Genomic DNA, 23,971 nt, shown 5'->3' with positions numbered 1-23,971 from the left:
TTTTTTTCTGTTTTTGCTTCAGTTTTAATATTTTTGTTCTTATACTAATAGTCATGAGATATGAACAGAATTAAATATAAGCGAAACAAACACAAAAGAAAATACTCAAATCAAAAAAAGTTATGCATCAGCCCGGTTCCCAGAACTCCTGAAGATAGACGTTGACTGTGGGTATTGTATCACAGACACAGTCACTTTGAGTGCTCAGAGATGTCACTAAACTCGCCCAAAGATGTAAACAACCTTGTATGAGCACCGCCTATTAGACGGAGGGGGTCCGACAGCCGACACCCCCCCCCCCTCACTCATGCGAGCGCCACCACACTATACCAAACATTACAGCACCAATCGTCGTTCGAAATCACAGGCGTTGCGATAGTAAAATTACCGTACAAGTCCGATTAGTAGTAGTTGTAGTTCTTTTAATCACGTAATATAGTGTAGACAGACCCTAATAATGAGATCACACAGCTTGATACTCATAGCCCGTAAATAAATAGTCATAACAAATCTTGTTTTACGATAGTAATAGAAATTTAAATCAGTTCATCGTCAGTCCCTTGTTCCCAAATTCTAGTACCTTTGTGTTGTTCTTAATGACCTCGTAGCCGACACAGTCACCAACCCGTGACGAAGCGTCATTTGCGACGCCGGGAGAGGAGTTCACGCGATTACGGTAGCTGCATGTGTCAGACTTCCGCAGAAACCGGGTGACCTCAGAGGAGAACGGAAGTAGTAGCCCCGTACTCTCTTATCATGCAGCGTGGTGGGGAGCGCAACAGGCAGCCCGCGGAGGAAGTGGGGGCTCTGCGCTGACTAAGCTCCCTGACTCACTGCCCCTCCTGCTGGAGCCAATGGAGTATTTAATTCGAGCGCGCCGCTTGCTTGGGCTGTCATTCCTGCGGAGGCAGTCTGAGAGGTGAGTAGGTGGTGATGTGTTGCCGTTAGTTTAGTTTATAAGTCTACTTCTGTGTGCGTTTATACGTCAATCTCTACGGTGTGTTTTTCTCCGTGTGGCTTGAGCTGGCGCGCTCTGAAATTTAGTGCTATAGGGAATAAATAATACGCGTTCATAGGGAGCGCAACAATGTAGGAATTAACTTCCTGTGTGTGAACTTGAGATGTGCTAACGTCTATGGTTTGTTCTCCAGATGCAGTAGTGTCAAGAATAGTCCCACCTGAATGCACTGATGGGCCCGTTTCTTTTACTTTCTTTAATTCTACCGATAAATTAAACCTAACACACAGTATTTGTGTACCGGTGTAGTTTTACGGGGAAGATCACAGGTATGATAAATCGCCTATTTAACAAAAGGGATTCTGAAGAACTCATGAAATTCGCATAGTTTTGACAGTGAAATTCTGAACGTGTTTTATCGCACATCATGAAATCCGCATTGTTTTGGCAGTGAAATATTAGATTAATTTTTCATATGTTTGTTGCTGGAGGATGAACAGTGGTGAACAGCCTTCGAAAGGTCGTCGAACTTTGTCTTTTGAATTTACAGTGTGAAGTTAAGTCCCCAAGCAGAGAGAGAGAGAGAGAGAGAGAGAGAGAGAGAAGTAGCGACTTTTCGAGAGAGCGACGAGTGCGAAATACAATCGGCGTTCTTTAGCATCAGGTCTATCCGTAAGGTACTGTGAAATCCGAGCAGAAGAGTTTTGTGCCTGCTTATCCTGTGACTTGGCGGCTAAACAGGTGAATTCCAGGTTAGGAATTCGGTGGTCTGAGGCTCGGTTAACATGAATTTCAGTTCTGACAGGTTCAGGTTTCACGTTAAGATCTGTGTTAATGTATCATTAAGAAGCAAATTTGACATTGCATTCTTCCATGACGGGTATCCATGTTTCAGAAATGAGTGTTGTCTGGCGTTCTGTTTATTTCTTCTGGTTATGTTACTGTCATATTGAGCACAATTGACAGAGGAGTATCTGGATCGCGAAATGCTCGAATGCAGTGTTTCCCATGAATGAAGGAAGATTATGGTATAGCATCCCATCGAAAAAGATTTCATTAGATGTGTAGGTAAAGGCAGAATTGGGCGAGAATGCTATAGGAAATTGACCGTAGTCTTTTCGAAAGAAATGTACCGTTATAAGTGTTTACAAAAATTGGCGGAAAACCTCAGGAAGGTCGGCCGGGGATCTGAAAACAGACTTCCCAAATTCAAGTTTAGAGCCTTTTTCCACTTCGTTGCATCTTTCGCTGTACGTTAGTCGATTGGATGATGTCGCAGGAGGTAGTTGTATGGCTGAAGTAATGTCGAAGACGCATTATCACCCTTCATTGTACAATAGTCTAAACAGAAGAGCTGTAAGTTTGGTAATCCACCTGTCCAGGTACTCCACGTCAATGTTCGTTGTATTAACGACCTAGAGGACCTGTTTTTGACCTTCACTTCGCCGTAATTTGTTTTCTGCACGAAAGCATGCGAAGAAGATTGCTGCGTTCTTTGGGTCCTACACGAAACTATGATGTACCCTGTTCTGCGATGTCTTGCGGCGAATTACCCTGTACCACGCAGAAGGCGGCGGCTACAAAGGGACACTAACTGCTTCTGAAAGACGCTCTAACTGCTACATCCTGTCGCGTGGGTCGGCGAAGGAAGGCTCCAATCTCAAACAAGGGCACAGTGATCCGACAGTATACATGTCCAAAGGCGCAGTATTTTATCTGTGCTTACTTTAGAAATGTTTTTCGAAATGCATATTATTAACATTTGGTGGGAAAAATGTTATCTGATCCTCAACAGAAAAAAAGAATTGCAGTATAGCAAATTCGATGTTGTTTGATTATCATGGACGATAAATCATTGGAATCAAACACAGTTTTCACGTATCTAGAAGTACCCATCCGGATTGTTTTGAAGTAAGACGCCACATAAATTTAATTACAGGCAAGATAAATACCAGACACAGAGGTATGTTAGATAGAACATAAGCAAGCGTATGTCAACCACGATACAAGTCTCTTGCAAAATTCATGTGACCGAGCATTAAGTGCTGTTCGTCAGTGTGAGACTCTTACCAAGTTGGGCTAACCCAAAAATAGAGAAAATCTAAACAACCACCAAAAAGATTGCTTGCTGCTTTTATTCAAGGACATCAACGTTGATGCGCAACATTATTCTGTGGGAAATAATATGGAAAGCATTTTGATGATAATTTCGGAAATTGTATGACAGTACCGTCGATGACAAGTTAGTGAATATATTGCCTCCTTCCTCATGTCTCTGGCGTATTCGATCTTGACGGTAAAAAAATATAAATTTTTGGTAAAGAGAATCGACTGTGATTTTTCCAGCATCCCATAAGCAAGTGAGATAGGAAGGGAGAAAAATGAAATCCTCCGTCGCACACCGCAGGGTGGCGTGCGGAATGCAGGTAGAGAAGTGGGCTACGAACCGCAGTTTTCATATGAATGAGCTGCTGGTTTGTCACGCCAGGACACGAGATGTGTTTTTATATATGCGTGGATCCACAGTGTGATGAATTTATTAATCGAAGTCATTTTTCCTCCAATGCGATTTTTGTTCGACGCAAAAAAGGTTTATTCGTCCCGATTGGTTGATTTTGAGTTCATTGCCATTTTCAAGTGGCAGCATTATTCATGCTGGCGTACGATCGGGCACGTTGTTTTAACAGATCGTACAAAGTGGTTGTCAGACGTTCAAAATATAATTATGTACTCCACAAGACTCTGGACAAGGCCGAGTAATAACATGCAAATGGAGTACCATGAGATGTGTGATGCCCAGTTGTTGATGCGCCCGCCGATTTTGGTGTACATTTGACCGTTAATCACATTGGTGTACTTCATCGCCCCTAATCTTCCGTCCTTTTCGTGTAACTGAATGTTCCAATGTACCGCCCCATTAACGTCACCTACGAGCCATTTGCATTAATTTCTGCAGTCAGTTCGATGTGAAACATGAGCGGCGTTCAGTAAATAATGCAACACATTTATTTTCCTCGGCCACTTTCGGTTGAAAAAAAAACGGAATTTGTTATGGGACATCATAGAATATTCCCAATTTAGTCGCTATAGTTCCTGAAGTTCCAATAGATGATGGCACTATACTTAGCCTTCAAAATGGCGCCTGTAACAGAGCTGCGTTCCAGGCAGAGCAGCTACTGAGTTTCTTTTGGTGGAAAACCAGAGCATCACAGATACTCACAGGCGCTTGCAGAATGTCTGTGGAGACATGGCTGTGAACAAAAGCACGATGAGTCGTTGGGCGTGGCGTCTGTCACCATCGCAACAAGGTCACGCAAATCTCCCCGCCCTCCCACGTGCTGGCCTGTCGCACACGTGTGTGAGTCCTGCGATGTTGGAACGTGCGGACACACTCGAGTTGAACGACACCTCACTGCACAACTGGACATCTCTGTTGGTAGCGCTGACACACTCGTCCACCCGGGGTACGCAAAGTTGTGTCCCGCCAGGTTTCTCGGCGCCTAACAGAGGACCATAAAAAGCAACGAAGGACCATCTGTGTGGATTTCTCGCGCGTTACGAGGCTGGTCGTGTCAATTTTTTTGTCGAACATCGTCACAGGCGATGAAACATAGGTTCATCACTTCGAACTGGAAACAAAATGGCAATCCATGGAGTGGTGGCAAACCTGCTCTCCTCTGAAAAAAAAGTTCAAAGCCGCCGCCCCAGCCAGTAAATCCGTGGCGACAGCTTTCTGGGACTCTGAAGACGATATTCTGTTCCATCTCCTCCCTCATGGTCCAGTGATCAACGCTGAAGTGTATTGTGCTACCCTCAGAAAACTGAAGAAACGTCTTAAGCTTTTCGTTGCCACAAAAATGCAAGCGAACTTACCACTTCCATCTGTGTGACCCAGTGTAGCATGCACTCCGCGGGATGATGGGGAGGTTATTGACGCGTTGGCTTCGACGTCGACCAGTAGAATGGTAACATGCAGGCATAAATGCCCTCCCAGTAAGGTAGCGTAAAGCCGTCGCATTGAACCGAGATTGTGTTGAAAAACAGTTTTTTTAGCCAAAAGAATGGGAAATAATATGGTGTATTGGAATATGAATAATACCAGTACGCTTTCAGAAAAAAAGATGAGTTGCATTATTTATTGAAGGCCCCTCGTAGCATAGAATAAGGAAAAGAAATACTTGAGGTACCGTTGTTGTATTCCATTCAGTTATGCAGCTGTTCTGCATCAAAGCATCACCCATGTGCAGTTTTTCCCCTCCCTTACGTCCTCCTCACACCTTCAGTACGGTCCTTTGGAATTTGCACTTAGTGAACACAATACTATTTCGCCTTTCGCTATGGAGTGAGCGATTTTGTATGCATCACATTTTCTAGGGCTCCCAGTAAAGTTATTTCTATCCATGAGCGGTTACCGAACAGTAGGCAATTTCGTTTCATAGTTATTCAGACAGATGTGTTTTAGGATGCAACTTAACGTTCCATCTGCGAAGTTCGTGACTGCTCGTCAAACGAAGAAAAACAAACCTTGCTGAGTAGACTCTTCAAGCACATTGCTAATACATGAATAATTCGGACACTGTCGGCACTAAAGCGGAACTACTTTAACAGAAAGATCAGTTCCTTTTTAACAACGAGGAAAACTACTTCCGAAGGAGTTGCCGTGATTTCCACCATCACATCCTATCTCATTTGAGTAGCTGCGTAACAATGTCCACAGTTGAAACACATCATCTGCCAACAGAACGTTAAACATTCCGAGTAATTCCATCTTGTACAGACAGCAAATCTTTATAAATAACGCCGGCCGAAGTGGCCGAGCGGTTCTAGGCGCTACAATCTGGAACAGCGCGACCGCTAGGTCGCAGGTTCGAATCCTGCCTCGGGGATGGATGTGTGTGATGTCCTTAGTTTAGTTAGGTTTAAGTAGTTCTAAGTTCTAGGGGACTGATGACCTCTGAAGTTAAGTCCCATAGTGCTCAGAGCTATTTTTTTTTGCGAAGTTCGTGACTGCTCCTCAAACGAAGAAAAACAAACCATGCTGAGTAGGCTCTTCAAGCACATTCCTAATACATAGGTCGAAAGCAGCATTATAAGCTTGAAATGAATAATTCGGACACTATCGGCACTAACGCGGAACTGCTTTAACAGAAAGATCAGATCCTTTTTAACAACGAGGAACTCTGCTTCCGAAAGAGTTACCGTACAATTCCACCATCACATCAAATCTCATTTGAGTAGTGACGTAACAATATTTACAGTTGAAGTACATCATCTGTCGAACGTTTAACATTCAGTCCGAGTAATTCCATCTCGCACAGCCAACAAAATAAATAACTGTGTGTATTCAGTACAAGAACAGCGCCATTCGACAGTAGAAGTTGATAGTCTACGCGGTTTAATACCAACTTTACTTGCTTAGAAACGTATAGTGATGCTTTTCCGGGGACTGCGAAAGCACAGGAATCCCCCTAACTCCGCGAAACCTATCGACACTTCGCGACCCTCCGGTCGGTTGTTCTCGGAACTCATATGCTGCTTAAGCCGGCGCTGCAAACAGGTTCCTGATCTTTCTGCGCGGCACGTAGCTTTCTCTGACGTCAGCAGCCTTCTACAAACTTAAGGTTGCGTGAGCGGAACGTCTCCCCGCAGGCGGGATACGCAGGGCGCCAACATTCGCAGAGCTATGATGAAATGCTTTGCTCTGTTCCACACAGAGTTCCACAAATGGAAAAGTTCGCGTTAAAGGAGTGCGTAGTAATCGACATCCTTATATTGTCTGCAAACAGAGCAAGTGCATAAGTGTAGTTCTTAGTGTTTTTCGGACTGTCTTCATTAAACAAGGAAAAAAAATGAGATGAATTCTTTTGCCAAATCGCGATACGCCAAGGGGCGTATTTTTTCCGACGTCTCGAAAATGGCGCGAAAATCGGCAATTACTCAAAACAACGAAAAGTGACGTCCTCCAAATAAATACTAAAGAAATACGTTAAACTTTGATTACAGGATAAATCTCACGAATTTAAAAGTTGTAGATTCAACAAAACGCCAAGGTATTAAAGTTACGAACAAATTAAAGTAGAACATCACGTAGAAAATGTGGAGATTACGAACCAAAGAATGCGTTTTTTGGAAGAACACTTAGAACATGCAGCAAATCTACGAGAAAGACATTGTGCTTGTCCGACCTCTACGGTACTGAGTGTGTGGTAGGGGACCCGTATCAGATAGGAATGATGGAGCATACCGAAAAAGTTCAAGCTAGTTTTGTGTTACTGCGAAGCATGGGAGAGACTGTCATGGATATGATGTGCTAATTGAAGTGGCAATTAAACGAAGGCGTTCTTCGTTGCTGCGAGATCTTTTCGCGAAATTACAATCGCCAATTTTCTTCCCCGAATGTGAAAAGTATTTTATTGACTCCCGCCTTCCTTGGGAGAAATGACTATCATAATAAAATACAAGAAATCAGAGCTCGCACGGAAGAATTTGGTGTTCATTTCTCCCTCAATGCAGTTCAAGAGTGGAACAGTGGAGAAATAGCCTGTAAGTGTTTTATGAACCGGCTGCCAAGCAGTTCAATGTGAATTACATGGTAGTCATGTAGCTCTAGACCAGAGGTAAAAAAACAAACACCTGCCAGCGCATTCGACAAAACATTTAAATGTTAAAGGATTTTCCTTCATGGCAGATAATGCAAATTCAATTCTGTATTTCCGAAGAGAAAGAAAAAAATTATTTATTCTGGAGTATGTGTAGTGTTGCAATCTGTGTATTCTAGATAGCTGAGCGACTATGAGAATTGAGTCTCATGGTATCTGGTTGTTCAAACACCTGTTCTGGAACTTCCTCTGGAATAGCTGACAGGGGTGTCAGTCGGAATATAGTGTTCGTGCATTGTTTTGCGCTCTTTGCAAGTTACTTTCCTGAAGTTTCCACTGGGAAGTAACATTTCGTCGGTAAGACTGGGCACATGGAACTCATGTGATATCTTTTCGACTCCACTCACTCATATTCCGTCCTCCATCTGATACGAAGAACGTCTGTCACGTTGAGGATATTTTCGTCAGATATGGAAAAAAGGAAGGTCTGATATTTGCATTCCATCAAAATGGAAGTCATTGCTGACAGAGTGGGCCTACTAACTTACTTGGATAACGATGGGGAGGCAAGTGATCTCGGTCTCCATCCGCTGGAGGATCGAGTCCTCCCTCGGGCATGGGTGTGTGTATTGTGTTGTCCTTAGCGTAAGTTAGTTTAAGTAGCGTGTAAATCTAGGGACCGATGACCTCAGCAGTTTGGTCCCTTAGAAATTCACACATTTGAACGTTTTGGTCTCGGTCTTTCTGATGGAACCATCTCAGTATTCAATCAATGCGGTTCAGATAAACCTCGAGAAATCTAAATAACACTTGTGCTATGGGAGTTCGTAGTCTTGTAAGAGTACGAATGCGTTGTTTCAAATAACCGATGCGCTCTCCCATCCTGTGCAAATCTGGAAGTAATTGTGATATTAGCGCCATGTTTCCCGAATCTGAACTGTTCATAAAGAAGAGTTCTTCAGATAGCACACAATCAAGCTACAGTAGCCCATTACAAACAGTATTGTAAGGTCCTTAAAAAGTTATTAGGAAGGCAAAGAGTATGTGGTATGCAAGTAGAATGGCTAATTCACAGGATAAAATTAAAACTATTGGTCAGTTGTGAAGGAAGTGTCTGGTCAGCAGCACAAGGTCGACGATATAAAGTCAGTTCGTAGTAAAAATATTTCTGTTGCTGATAAATTAGATATATGTACAACAGTTAACAATCATTTTCTGAGCCTTGCTGGTGAATTAAATAAAAATTTAGTTTCCAAAGTGAATCATATAACTTTCTTGGCAAATGCCTTTCCGAGATTGATGTGTGAAATACTCATCTGTGAGACAGATAAGGGGGAGATTGAGTCAATAATAAAATTACAGAAGACTCTGAACTCTCATGGATATGATTGAGCAGAATATTAAAGTACAGTGCTGCGCATGTTAGCCCCTTATTTAGCCATATTTGTGATTTTTCCTTTAGGAATGGTCAGCTTCCTGAACGATTAAAGTAATAAGTAGTAAACCCGCTTCATAAAATTGGAAAAAAGGGATAATTTAGATAATTTTAGACCTATTTCTATGCCATCATTGTTTGCTAAAGTTATTGAAAAGGCTGTGTATGTAAGGATAATTGATCATTTTATATCACATGATTTGGCGTCAAATGTACACTTCGGCTTTAGAAGTCGTTTAACAACTGAAAATACTATATTCTCTTTCACTTTAATGTGCTGGAAAGGTTAAACAAAAGGTTTCGAACGCTAGGCATATTTTTTTGTTTAACTAAGGCGTTTGACTGTGTTGATCACAAAATATTGCTCCAGAAGTTGGGACCATTCAGAATACGGGGAGTCGCTCACAATTGGTTCACTTCTTACTTTAGCAACAGACAGCAGAAGGTCATTACTCACAATGTTGAGACTGGCTGTGATGTGGGGTCTAAGTGGGGTACGGTCAAGTGGGGGTACCCCAGGAATCAGTGTTGGGGCCACTCCTGTTCCTTATTTATATAAATAATATGCCCTCTAGTATTACGAATAACTCTAAACTTTTTCTGTTTGCTGATGACACTAGCTTGGTAGTAAAGTGTTGTGTGGAACATTGGCTCGGTTTCAAATAATGCAGTTCATGACCTAAGTTCATGGCTTGTAGAAAATAAACTAATGCTAAATCACTGTAAGACTCAGTTTTTACAGTTTCTAACACACAATTCAACAAATCCTGACATATTAATTTCACAGAATGGATTAGTGAAACTGAACAGTTCTAAACCCACGTTCAGAATCTTGTTCAAAGACATAATGCAGCCATTTTTACTATTCGAACGGTATCCAAAGCGGGTAGGTTCGGGCAATAAGTGGTGTAAGTTCACGAACCTTTTGTCGACCACTGCTCACGGGTCTTGGTATTTTGACATTGGCCTCTCAAAAAAAAAAAAAAAAAAAAAAAAAAATTATATATATATATATATATATATATATATATATATATATATATATATATATATTCCTCACTGTCATTTCTTGTTAACAGTATCAGCTTATTCCCAAGAATAAGCAGCTTTCACTCAGTTAATACTCGGCAGAAGTCAAACCTGCATTTGGATCGGACTTCCTTAACTTGTGCAGAAAGGTGTGCCGTATACTGCTGCATTCATTTTCAGTAAGCTACCCCTCGAATTCAAAAAATCTCTGCAGTAGTCCACGCGCTCCCAAATCGAAACTGAAGAGTTTTCTCATTTGTCACTCCTTCTATTCTGTCGAGGAGTTCCTTGAAAAATTAAGCTGATTCTTGTTGTTTTGTTGATTGCGTTTACTTAAATTTATGGAATGACTTTTTTTGGGTTCATAAACATTTCATTTTTATCTGTTGTTACTTTTATGTTGTAATTTCATGAACTGACACGTCCCATGACCTTGGAGATTTGCTCCTCAATTTGGTCCTACGAAACTTGGGGAACTTGACGTGTAAATAAATAAATAAAAATAAATAATAGCAGTGCTATCTACCAGCGTGAAAATAACTCGGGTTTCCCACTGGGAAATGAAATAGTGATAAATCATTTATTGTAAGCTAGATTGCGAGTTGTTCACAAGGCAAAGAGTCAGGGAAGAACACTTGTTCATCCTGCCTCAAATAAAGAGACATCGACAATGCCGCGGCGAAATGATGGGGCATCTCACTGTGTGTTCAGCTTAAAAAAATATGAATGAAAAAGAAAAAGAAGTTCCCGTAATGTATGACTACATTTCCTTTACGTCACAGAGATCTCCAGAAGACAACGTATTGGAATAAAACAGAGCATATATATAGTTCAAAAATCTCAATTAAGAATACGCCATTGCGAGAATGAACAAATAATTATTTCTCAACTTAACAGCAGTGCAGATCGTCTGCCGGTACCACGTAAGTCTGTTACATGGAATGGTGCCCTACGTAGTGATCGAAAACATGAACAACGCAAGAAGTTTACCTTCTGCGTAGCGCAGAGAACTTACTCGTTATCCTTCCTGCTGTCTCGTACCGTGACGGTGCCCTTGGAGCTTTATAAAGAAATGTTTTCGGTCTGCGGTAATCCAAGACAGTCTTCAACAGAAACTGTTCTACAAAATGATCCCAACACCGCATGTACTGGATTTTCATATAATATTACCACACAGCATTTGAAGAAGCTCAAAACAATACATCGTTACCAATTACCGTTTTTCACCTTTAAAAAAAATTGAATGGTGTGACTCTAGCTTTGTCGTTTAAAAAGTAATCCAAGAGTTGCGAAAATTGTAATCGGAGCTTATAATTGTCAGTCCAATCATATTTAGGAAGAACCAACAAGACTGCTCTTATGTTAGCTTTTGCACGTGATCTGGCGATTCTATGCCAACACAAAAACGAATAGAATAAAGTACGGCTCCAAAACAGACTAGCACTCAAAAATTTTAAAAATTAGATACAGGAAAACCGAGAGTATTCCTCAGTTAAAATATTTAGAGGAAACTATTCAGGAATATCAGCTGAAAAGATTGGTAATGAAATACGTTGTTACAAAATGGAAAGAGACTTCAGACTTACAAAAGAGACATACAACAACAAAAAATGCATCTCAAAATAAACTGAGACACTACAGAACATTCATCAAACTAGTGTGTTTAAGGGGACTGAAAGACTGCTTTAAAACACAAATTGGGTCAGTGAAGAAATCCAAACAGGGAACGAAAAGCAATCAGAAACATGTTAGATCCAAATTTCACTGAAGAAGGGACATGGAGACTAAAAGCTAATTAAGGATTTTAAAAGGATACCAACGTTTATTTGAATATAGGAAAATGCAAGCTTAATTGGCTTATTAAAAGAATGGAACCAACCAGAATATCTAGGTAGACTGGAATTATATGTAGTTGCAGTAAGTTGTAAATCTGTGACAGTAAAATGGGTTGGTGGAATAAAAAGTCTGAAAGAAGCAAGAAGAACACAACATGATATACCAGACAGACGAAAGTGTAAGACTTGTAGAAAATCCCAAGAAGACTGGAGCAACATTGTGTGACAATAGGAAAACATTCTGAGAGAATAAAAGTAATATGGGCCCAATGAAAAGCTCAAACAGAACTCAAAAGTACCCTTTGTTTTAAATCATATGATTCAGCAGAGCCCAGAACTGAATAATAATAACAATAATAATAATAACAATTTATTTTGTTTTATGTGAAGATAGGTATTCAGTGTAGGGAATGCAGTTGCTGGAGAGTGTAAGAGTAGCATTGAAATTTGAAAACCAATCACCATCAGACAATTGATGCAAACCACCAAATATTGCATGAAAATTTGGATTTTCTCCAATCCCCCAACACATTGCTCATACAGGGATTATGAAGATGAAGTTAGAATACTGGTAGCAAGAGCTTGCACACATTTACATAAGCAGTCATTCATCCTGTGCTTCATCTGTGAATGGAATGTGGAAAAGACCTGAACGTACCAATATCAAACTATGAAAATTACTCTCTGCCATTCACTTTATACTGATTTCCAGCATATAGATGTAGGCATTTCCCTTATGTCACTTAATTTGCCTTAAAGCATTTATTACCGTTGGACCTGAGTGACATTGATTGGATTATAAATATTGTATAACTGATCACAACATTCTAGAACACTTTATTGTCCTGAATATGAAACTGAGTTAGAATTCTGTCCTATATTGGCCAACATCAATTTTTGCTCTTGGGAATGCTGACATAAGTACAAGAACTAAGTGATTACATTGTTGCTCTTTATGAATATATTGTTTGTTTAATTAAATGAACTGTTGTTTATGCCTTGAGTTCTCAATCTGTTTCTTACAAGCATTTTTTCTTCTCTTAATTGTCTGCTTATCACATCTGCTCAAAGAGATACCTTCACTAATTCTCATCAGCACAATCATTCCTACGGTATTAAATCACAAGAAGAATATATGCGATTCTAATCCCTTCTTGACAAGTCTGCTTTAAATATTTTGCAGAACCATTTGAAATCTGTGACCCATCACTAATTATCCAATTACCATTCTGCATTTAAATTTTATTTAGGGAAAAGGTGTACAGGAAATATACAATACAATTTTCATATAAGTCTTCATGTTCTTTGAACATCCTAATATGTCTGAATATGTGTATGTGCAGGAATACTGGTGAATATGGCTGCTGTAACATGTCTGTTGGCCTTGCTGTCTGTTGCGGTGGCAGTGAGTGGCCACAGTTACCACCTTGGAGGATGCCCCACTGTTGATCCAATGCCGGACTTTGATGTCAACAGGGTGAGTTACCATGGCTTGTTTTCAACCATTGACAAAGCAAAATATACACGCAGACAAGTATTTTTATGGAAATTTTCAGATTTAACATTCTCCAAAGTTCTCACTTACATTCTTCATTATGCTAATACTGTCAGCAACACAACAGCAAATAAACTATGTGAAATGCGAGGTGTGTTCAAAAAGTATCAGTAATTTTCAGTTTTTGGAAATAATCTACTTGTTCGTCTACATTAATGTTATCTCCTTCTGAATAGTCTGTGTTATATATTACACACATTATGCTGTCAGAGACAGCAAAGGACTTGGAAGAGCAGTTGAACGGAATGGACAGTGTCTTGAAAGGAGGATATAAGATGAACATCAACAAAAGCAAAACGAGGATAATGGAATGTAGTCAAATTAAGTCGGGTGATGCTGAGGGAATTAGATTAGGAAATGAGACACTTAAAGTAGTAAAGGAGTTTTGCTATTTGGGGAGCAAAATAACTGATGATGGTTGAAGTAGAGAGGATATAAAATGTAGACTGGCAATGGGAAGGAAAGCGTTTCTGAAGAAGAAAAATTTGTTAACATCGAGTATAGATTTCAACGTCAGGAAGTCGTTTCTGAAAGTATTTGTATGGAGTGTAGCCATGTATGGAAGTGAGACATGGACGATAACTAGTTTGGACAAGAAGAGAATAGAAGCTTTCGAAATGTGGTGCTACAGAAGAATGCTGAAGATAAGGTGGGTAGATCACGTAACTAATGAGGAGGTATTGAATAGGATTGGGGAGAAGAGAAGTTTGTGACACAACTTGACTAGAAGAAGGGATCGGTTGGTAGGACATGTTCTGAGGCATCGAGGGATCACAAATTTAGCATTGGAGGGCAGCGTGGAGGGTAAAAATCGTAGAGGGAGACCAAGAGATCAATATACTAAGCAGATTCAGAAGGATGTAGGTTGCAGTAGGTACTGGGAGATGAAGAAGCTTGCACAGTATAGAGTAGCATGGAGAGCTGCATCAAACCAGTCTCAGGACTGAAGACCACAACAACAACAAACAGTGCCAGCACTTCTTCCAATCCCTGAAACACTTCTGAAGCTTAATGTTATGGACAGGACTTAGCTTTTTCAGCTATGCCTTTTTAATCTCATCTACACTTGTAAAATATGGCCTTTTAAGGTCCTTTTTATTTTTGGAAACAGAAAATCACATGAGGTCATATCTGGTGAATACCTTGTTAACAACTGATGACAGACTAAAATTCCAAGATGGCTACTAGTGTACAGATATGATTCAGACAAGTCTATTAACCCAACAATGAAAAATCACATGAATTGCACTAATATAACCCACAAATTTACACAATTCCTGAAACTTTTTTGACACACCTCGTATGCCCAGCCAGTCATTTTCATTGGCATCAGAATTAGACAAATATATTCAGCTTAAAATTTAGTTTGTGTACAGCTCAACAAGTAGTGTGCTTGGAAACAAGATAAGGGAGATACTGCTCAAGTTTTGCCTGATTGTGCTGATTGTGACAGCAATGTATGGAGCTAAGTCTTGAATGTTTACTAGCAAGAAAGAAAGGTAGATTCAAATGTGTCACGTGTGGATTGCTTGTTTAATTGTGAATGCCACGAGGAGAGACTATAAAAAGTAAAATGACATAAAACACACATTAAATATTTACAGAATTATTCATTTCTTGAGGAACAGATGAGTTACGAGTGTTTGCTCAAGTTAGCCTTCAGTTACTGAGACTATTATGCAGCAGTCTTCAGATGTGTGATATATCTACCATAACATGATTCGGAACTACGTCATTCCATTATCAGGTGCTGTATAACAAGGAAACAAATCATTCAATCACAATACTATACATACTGACAACCATATAAAGTAATATTTTTATATGGTTGTCTGTATGTATAGCTTTGCAATGCATTGAATTGTCTCCTTGCATTATAGCACTTGTTAGCGGGATAATGTAGTCCAGAAACATGTTGTGGTAAAAATATCATACATTTGACAACTGGTGCATAACATTCATAGTACTGATTTATGTGGCAGTTGTATAAGGGGTGTTCAAAAAGAAACAAGCCGGAGGCATAATGACAGAAAACAGTACCTGTATGTTAGAAGTATTGACCCTGGCTGATGAGACACTTGTCCCACTGTGACACAAGGCGGTGAACGGTTGTCTCTTAAAATTCCCGGGACTGCATTGTGAACCAGTTCCACATGTACAGCTAAATGTCATCGTCCGCATGAGTGCAGGAAAGGTTATGCTGACCTTCTTCTTTGACAAAGGTGGCATACTTCTGGTTCACTCCCTACAGCACAGGACAACAGTGAATGTTCAGTGTTACTCGCAAACCTTGACAACCCTTTGCCAAGCAATCAAAACAACCAGGCAGTCTCACCCGTGAGGTCATTCTGCTCCACGACAATTCAAAGCCTCATACAATCAACACAGTCATGGCACTCCTGCAGAAATTCAAATGGGAAGTTCTCAGCCACCCTCCATACAGTCCCCATACAGTCCAGACCTCTCTCCCTGTGATTACACCATTTTGGTCCTCTTGAAAAGGCTCTGAGGGGCAAATGATTCAACTCAGACGATGATGTCCAGCTGTACGTGTGGAACTCGTTAACATTGCAGCCCCGGGAATTTTATGAGGCAGACATTCACTGCCTTGTGTCACAGTGGGACAAGTGTCTCAACAGCCAGAGTCACTACTTCTAACATACAGGTACTGGTTTCTGTAATTACGCCTCTGGCTCATTTCTCTTTGAATGCCCCTTCACAACAGGTATTCAGTCTTCAGAAATCAGCATAGGGTGTTTTGAACAATGAGCAAAGTAACAGTGGGCAACAGATAGAAAAATGAGCAATATTCATACAAGTCTGAAGCTGCAGCATACAAATTAATTGTAGTTCTTATGAGCTTTTTTGCTGATGAAGTTGTACAACAACAGGCAGGATGTGCTATTGCAACACTATACTTGTGACAGTGTTTGATCCATCACAGTGAATTTGTCAGTTGATAATGTCACGCAAATGAAATAAAAACGATTGAGCCATCTGACTCTTATTCATACTTTGGTAGTCCTCCTGTCTTCTGTTGTTTTGCCATTGTATTGAAATTGATTTCATTTGAGTGTACTCTGTTAGGTTAGAATAAATGGGTTTCTAAATCATCTGTTTATTCCAGAGGGTCAATAGCGCAAGACAACTGATTCATATATTGTTTTACTATATTCATTTAAGACTTCCAGGAATATTTAAGCACTTTTCTCACTTTAATTTTAGTCAATACTTCTGTTTTCTTTATTGCATTTAACACTTTCCTAACAACATGAACAACATTCTCATATTCCTTTGAAGCACTCGTTTCTCATGATTTGACACGCAAAAATATTATTGCTACAAAACTGAAGGCAAGTTAGTATTATAAACAGAAGTGTGTAAAGTTTTCCAAATACAACAAATCTTACTGAGGCTGTCAAGTATGGTGTTTGAGGGCCTTGACAGCACATTAGTTACCTTTATGTAAAGATCTTTATTTTAGCTATACAAATATCATAAACTCTTTAGCGACACCATCTCCCATGACACAAAAAAGTGTCCAAACTGCATAAGTGCAGTTTAATTATTGTTTCATAACCATTAATCTCAGTTTTTCTTTTGATTATCAGAATATGTTAATTATATGTTACAGTTCGTGGGCAAATGGTATGTCATTCAGAAGACATCAACAGGCAGCACTTGCCTGGTCAACAACTATGCTGTAGACACTAACCATACTGGCCACTACTTGCTGGAGCAGCGCAGCCAACACTTTATTCTTGGAATGACATCTGTGGACCATGTCTATCGCTACACTGGAGATCTGACGATACCTGACAAGCAAACACCTGGTGCTATGCGAGTCAGATTCCCTCTCAGTGAGTGATTCTGTCGATATCTCTTTCTGAAAAGTTTACTTTTAAGTATTAGCTGTAAAATGTTATGAAATCAGTTTACTTCTTGCATGAGCATTAAATACTTGATAATTTTGATTCCTTGTATCCTTTCACACAGTAATTTGGTATTGTAAGCCTCAAATTATGATGAAATTGACTTCAGTAGTATATATTTTTCTTTGTTTTCTCATAGGGATCCTCTACAGTCCAATTCTGGTTCAACTACAGTTTAACTCTCTCTCTCTCTTCCAGGCATTGCCGGCAGTGCAAGCTACACAGTCTTTGCAACAGACTATGAAAATTATGCTGGTGTCTTTACCTGCCAGAAGCTGGCCTTTGCTCATCGCCAGTCTGCATCGATACTGTCCCGCTCACCCACTCTCGACAAGATGTATGTTGAGAAGGTAAGGGAAGCTGCCACTTGTTAAGATTAGAGATTGTATGATAATTTTATCTTTCGACTCTTTTTGTTTCTTGTTACCACTCTTCTTCCTACAGTTTTAGAATTACTACTTCAAACACAGTTTCATGGCAGTGGCTTGACATCTTTTACCATAAAAATTCATATGGCACAGTGAAATTACTCTTCTCATGCTTTGTTAATGAATGCTGCAAATTTCATTAGAAATTCAGGCATATCTCTGAGAAGTTCAATTAGAGATGGAATAGTAGAGTAATGAACTGAGAATGCTCTTTTATGATTATATAGAAAGTCATGTTTCACTACTAACCTTATAAAAAGGGAAAATAAGTGCCCCGAGTGTGCTCCACTCACTTGTCATTATTTCATCTTTGGGTGAATCATACTGTAATATCATTGAATTGCACATTTATGGCCTAAGTGGTTTTGTGTTTTGTTTCATTAGATATAAATTAAGTTGCATAGTTCATGGAAGCACTTAACATTTGGATTATAACTGGGAGGTCTGAACTGCTAATTATAGTTTAAGTAAGTTTGCAAGTGCAGCTAATTGGTACCATTTTAAACTAAAACAGTGAAACATACAATGAGGGTGTATCTAAAATTGTATAATTTTTATTTTGTCTGTCCAGACTTTTTCACATTAGTGTTCAGTGCATGGATGTTCATAATTTGTTATGCTATTGCTCTTGTGTCAGATAACACATATGTTGTCATGCAATATCAAATGTTCAATGCTGAAAAAATGTCTTCTTGTTTTTCCAGATACGAAGCAAGTTGAGCAGTTTTGGTGTTGATCCTTTTGATCTGAGCATCATCAAGCAAGATGATTGTCCAAAGGTGACAGATGACAGCTATAATATCAATATCAACCCAGATACCTTCAGCCCTGGTAGTATTGCTGGTGTTGTTCGTACAGCCGGAGATAAGTTGGGTGATGGTGTTGAAGTAGTTGCTGAAGGTGCCAAGAAGGTATACCACAAAGTCCGTGGAGATCGGGATCGGGAAGAAATTAGCATTTATCAGCCAGATGAGTCTGAGTGGCTTCCATAAATTGGTGAAAGTTGGGTAATTAAATTTTATCCATCCTCTTCACAGACAAATTTGGAACTTAATGAAAGAATCAGTGTTTTGAATCAGTTAATGATAGTATGTTAGTTTAATGGATTTGTGATACAGTTGGCTAAAGTATAAATGTAATGATGAATTGAAATGTATCTGCTGGAATTTGACTTGTTCTTGTACCAATGGATTCTTATAAATTGTTCCAGGAACATGTGTTCTTGCTCAGTTTCTTGTTTCAGTAAAGGGTAGTGTATGTACATAAGTATTCCATAGCTTATAGTTGAAACAGTAATCAATTTCTACAATTTTTACTTTCAGTGAGTAAAAAAAATTGTGCCATATTAGCATTTTGTGATATTGGATAATCACCCTTGCCATTGTCACCATCCTCTTTTGTGTACATTTTGTTTCCTAGTATAAAATAGTTTGTATTAGTTCTAGTCAAAAAGTGTTCTTGAAATACTTCAGTGTATTGTTGAATGTAAGAAAAAATAAGGAAAAACTAGGTATCTGTGCTACCTATGATAGTGTCAAAGTATAAATACTGCCTTCAGCAGAGACTTCTGTAATATAGAATTTCTGTGTGTGCCTGTGGTTATGTAAATAATATGTCTGAATGTGGAAGTATAGAGATCACTGTTTTGAGGTTTTGTGATGAATAAGAATCTCTCCAAAACATATGCCCACATACATCACACTTCGTAATATGCTGATTCATTTCATTAAATGTACATACCATTAACAAACATATATCAGTTTCATAATAGTTTGTGAAGCCTATGCCTAATATTATGAATTCAGTGACATATCACAGAGAATTATAAAAATATAATTTATCTGCCTTGAATCGTGCAGTTTTTAAATATATTTAATTGTATACTACAGTACTTGACTTGTGTTGTTAAGCTGATTGTTAATTAAATTAGTCTTGTTGAAAGAACATTTTTGTAATAAAATTACTATACTAGCAGATGATGTTACAGTAATAACATTTAAAAGAAATTTGTGTGGAACAGAGAGAGTTGTGTAATTGTTGAACTTGTTGATACAGTGTCATTGACAGATTTTTTTTCAGAGGCTGTGTTATTTTTTAATAGGCACCCTGCTTTGAGAGAATGGAGCTTTTTTAGGGTGGTGGAAGAAAACAGATGTACAAAGCAGAAATACTTGCGTATTTATCAAAGTAAGGGGGTTTCTTTTGTTAAATGGGCATTATGGAAATGAATAGTTTCCAATAACATAGTGTGTGTGGTTTTGTTTGTTTTGAAAGGCCAATTTCTTGTGCTGTGAAGACACTTTGTGTTTTGCCTTTTTTCAGTAGAAAGGCAATATTTTTTTAGTGTAGCAGCTTCTGTGTAATACTGGATTGCTTCTATGCGGGGAAACTAATGGAGGGGGGTGGGGGGAGGGATGTAGAAAAAATTACACAGTATGTGTGTAAATTGGTATGAGTTATATATCAACAAGGTACCCTTCTATGTTAAATGGGGCAGCTTTTTGTAGTTAATGTGGCAGCTTCTGCATCAAGGGAGTAAATCTCCTGAGTATGTTGACCAGCTTTTGTACTGAGTAGTGTAGCTTCTGTATCTAGGTGGCCCACTTCTGTTTGAAGTAGGGCAGTTTCTGTATCAAGTAGGGCAGCTTCTGCACCAAGCAGGGCAGCTTCTTCTTTAAGAGGGACAACTTCTATATTAAGTGGGGCAGCTTCTTTGTTAAGCGAGGCAGCTTCTTTGTCAAGTGGGGCAGCTTCTTTGCCAAGAGGGCAGCTTGTATGTCAAGTGGGGCAGCTTGTATGTCAAGTGGGGCATCTTGTATGTCAAGTGGGGCAGGATGTATGTCAAGTGGGGCAGCTTCTGTGTCAAGTGGGGCAGCTTCTGTGTCAAGTGGGGAAGCTTCTGTGTCAAGTGGGGCAGCTTCTGTGTCAAGTGGGGCAGCTTCTGTGAAAAGTGGGGCAGCTTCTGTGAAAAGCGGGGCAGCTTCTGTGAAAAGTGGGGCAGCTTCTGTGAAAAGTGGGGCAGTTTCTGTGTCAAGTGGGGCAGCTTGTATGTCAAGTGGGGCAGCTTGTATGTCAAGTGGGGCAGCTTGTATGTCAAGTGGGGCAGCTTGTATGTCAAGTGGGGCAGCTTGTATGTCAAGTGGGGCAGCTTGTATGTCAAGTGGGGCAGCTTGTATGTCAAGTGGGGCAGCTTCTGTGTCAAGCAAGGCAGCTTCTGTGGCACTTGGGACAGTTTCTGTGTTGTGCGTAATAGCTTTTGGGCCACATGAGGTTGTTTTTCTGTCAAGTGGAAAAGCCTTTTCATCAAGTGGGGCAGCTCTGTGATCAAGTTGGGCAGCTCTATTGTAAGTGTGGCGGGGCAGCTTCTGTGTCACTTGGGACAGTTTCTGTGTTGTGCAGAATAGTTTTTGGGTCACATGATGTTGTTTTTCTGTCAAGTGGAAAAGACTTTTGGTCACGTGGGGCAGCTCTATGATCAAGTGGGGTAGCTCTATTGTTAAGTGTGGCATATTCTTTTATCAAATAGGATAGGTTTTAGGTTAGATAAAACAGCCTTTTTATGAAGTAGGGTAGCTTTTATATCAGTTGGGCCAGCATGGCGGTCAACTGGGACAGTTTGTGCTTAAAGATAGAGTAGAATCTCTTTAGTAAATGGGCCAGCTTTTGCTCCAAGTGGGATAGCTTCTGCATCAAGTAAGGCAGCTTGTGTGTCATGTGGGGGAAACACGTGAATAAATGGCACAGAATTTGCATCAAGCAATGCAGTTTCTGTGGTAAATGGGGCAGCTTTAGAGTCAAATGGGGCAACTTTGGTATCAATTATGGCAATTGATCAATTATGGCACCAAAGTAGACCAACTTTTTGTAACATTTATTTTCCTCATATAAAATCTAGTAAACATGTCAAGGGAGAAATAATTCTTGTGAAGTGGTACAGCTAATTGTTATAAACAATTGCAGCTTAGTAATGAACTGAGACAGCTCTTTTATGATTAGGACATAATTTCTGTAATATGTGATCACATTTGGCATATTTTCTGATCTTAGAGGCTCTTTTTATCTATTAAAACCATAGAACCATTCTGTAACTAGTTTGTAAATAGGTATAGTGTGCTGTAAGGCTCCATAGACGATATAATAGTACTTGGTTACATAGTATTTTTGTTGTTTTAATGGTACATATACATCCTTAAAAATATTGTGGTTTGAAATATTAGGACAATGTTGTTTGTTGGGGTGAAATCATAGTAAAAGAGAAGTTAACAGTTATTTCAGAAAATGGGATATAAGCAGCTCCAGTTACATGTAAAGATAGCAGTTTTTGGTGTAGATTGTTGTGCTGTTGCTGTCTAAAATGATAAGCTTCACTCATAGGAACATTTAGGGTGCTAATGGGTAGCTATTTCTAACAGTGTAATGGTGTTCAAAACAAGTGTTGCAACAGTAGAGGAATTTGGAAGTTTTGTTTCTGCTGAAATCTTGAATGATGTTGCAACAGCACAAGAGGTTTTTAGTGTGATTTATTCATAGAAATTAGAACTTTTTCCAATCCATGGCTGTGTAACAATATGAAAGAAAAAACAGTCTTGGTTGCAAAACTACAGTATGTTTTATGTTTATAGAAACTGTTAGCTACATATGTTATTAGTATTACAGATGAAGGCAACTATTCAAAATTACTATTGTTGCTTAGTAGAAGGAGAATGATATGAGACCTGTAGGTGTTAATGAGATTAAATTATGAGGTAGCTAAGACATTTAATATTTAATGGTGCTACAATAAGAAGACAATTAATATTTAATGGTGCTACAATAAGGAGAATAATTTATTTGATTTGATGTGATGATGTCACTGAATCCATTCTGAAAAAAGAACACTTATAGCAAGAGTCTTCCGAAAGAGATTCTACTTTTTGTTATAGTTGTCATTTTACTGATTAATAATATTGAATGAGTTGCAACATATGTAGAGTAGTGTGAAATAGTGTTTCCTTAATCAAAGAATGAGTGTGTTTGTGTATTAATGTTAGCAAATTTGTTAGGAACTTTGGCACATAAGGAGAGCATCATACAATGACTGAAGCTTGTGTAGATATGATCTTGTATTCAAATATGTTACTCTATGAGTGACAATGTATATGATAAGTGTAATGATACATTGATTGTAAATAAATAAACATATTTTTGAATTACATATCTGTATCATTTTTCCTCCCAGTTACAATACTAGAGAAGGGAAGTTGCCACTCACCATATAGCGAAGATGCCGATTCGCATATATCCATATCAAAAAGATTTTCACAATTATAGCTTTCTGCCATTAAGGTCTTTGTCAGTAATAGACACACACACACACACACACACACACACACACGAATGCAACTCACACACATCACTGCAGTCTCAAGCAACTGAAACCATACTTATTCCTTCCTGGATTTTCCATTGTTTGATTTTTCCTCCATTAACTTAGAAGTCTTAAACAAAGTATGTACATATTAACATTAATGCTTGATGTTCTGCTCCAGTGTAATGTCTTCCTCAGAGTTTTACACTTGTAAGTTACAGAATAAAAAGTGCTAGTACTGTTCCACATATTTCAACGATTTCCTTCAGTTCCAAAGAAGTAAACAAAAGATTCATATTTCATACATGTTTGATCTGCTCTGTGGTATGTTCATCCCTGTGGATGTTGAACAATAATAATTTGTATTAAAAATTTAACTACTTGGAAAAAATGGCATTTTCTTTCAAAAGGTTCAACGTTAGCTGTAACTTTTTTATTTGACTCACATTTACTACATTGATTCACAATGAGCTCATTTCAGTGGAATTGCCATTTATAAGTGTTTGCCTATGTGGAATAACATCCATAATGCATTTTGGAACTAATTTTCTGTCTAGTAATATGTCATTATTATGAATCACAATTTTTTATCAACTGTCAAAAAGCACTATAAAACCACCAAAGGTCGAATATATATATAAAAAAAAACTATATGATTCATAATAATAACAGATTACCAGACAGAAAACTCTCTTCAGAATGCAATATGGATGACACTACACCTAGACAGCACTTGACAATGGCAAGTCCATTTAGAAGAGCTTGCTGTGAATCGGTGTAATCAAACCAAGTCAATAAAACAATTTGAGCTAACCTTCTATCAGTTGAAAGAAAATGTAAGATTTTGACCTCA

The 23,971-nt window shown here is 39.0% G+C and overlaps 2 protein-coding genes across 2 annotated transcripts; one reads left to right on the top strand and one right to left on the bottom strand.

Moving 5' to 3' along the window:
• The first annotated feature begins 807 nt into the window (after window positions 1-807).
• On the top strand, window positions 808-22,963 carry LOC126100134 (apolipoprotein D-like). The gene is made up of 5 exons (XM_049910668.1): window positions 808-919; window positions 13,200-13,333; window positions 17,046-17,271; window positions 17,542-17,693; window positions 18,476-22,963. The coding sequence occupies exons 2-5, from the start codon at window positions 13,214-13,216 to the stop codon at window positions 18,761-18,763; spliced, it is 786 nt and encodes a 261-aa protein (XP_049766625.1). The 5' UTR covers window positions 808-919; window positions 13,200-13,213; the 3' UTR covers window positions 18,764-22,963.
• On the bottom strand, window positions 20,462-21,280 carry LOC126101411 (uncharacterized). Its single transcript, XM_049912073.1, has one exon. The coding sequence runs from the start codon at window positions 21,278-21,280 to the stop codon at window positions 20,462-20,464; it is 819 nt and encodes a 272-aa protein (XP_049768030.1).
• Window positions 22,964-23,971: the final 1,008 nt, after the last annotated feature.

Source organism: Schistocerca cancellata, chromosome 9 (genome assembly GCF_023864275.1).
Source record: "Schistocerca cancellata isolate TAMUIC-IGC-003103 chromosome 9, iqSchCanc2.1, whole genome shotgun sequence".
Lineage (NCBI taxonomy): Eukaryota > Metazoa > Arthropoda > Insecta > Orthoptera > Acrididae > Schistocerca > Schistocerca cancellata.
The sequence above is the reverse complement of the archived record's forward strand: the minus strand, read 5'-3'. Positions and strand labels throughout refer to the sequence as shown.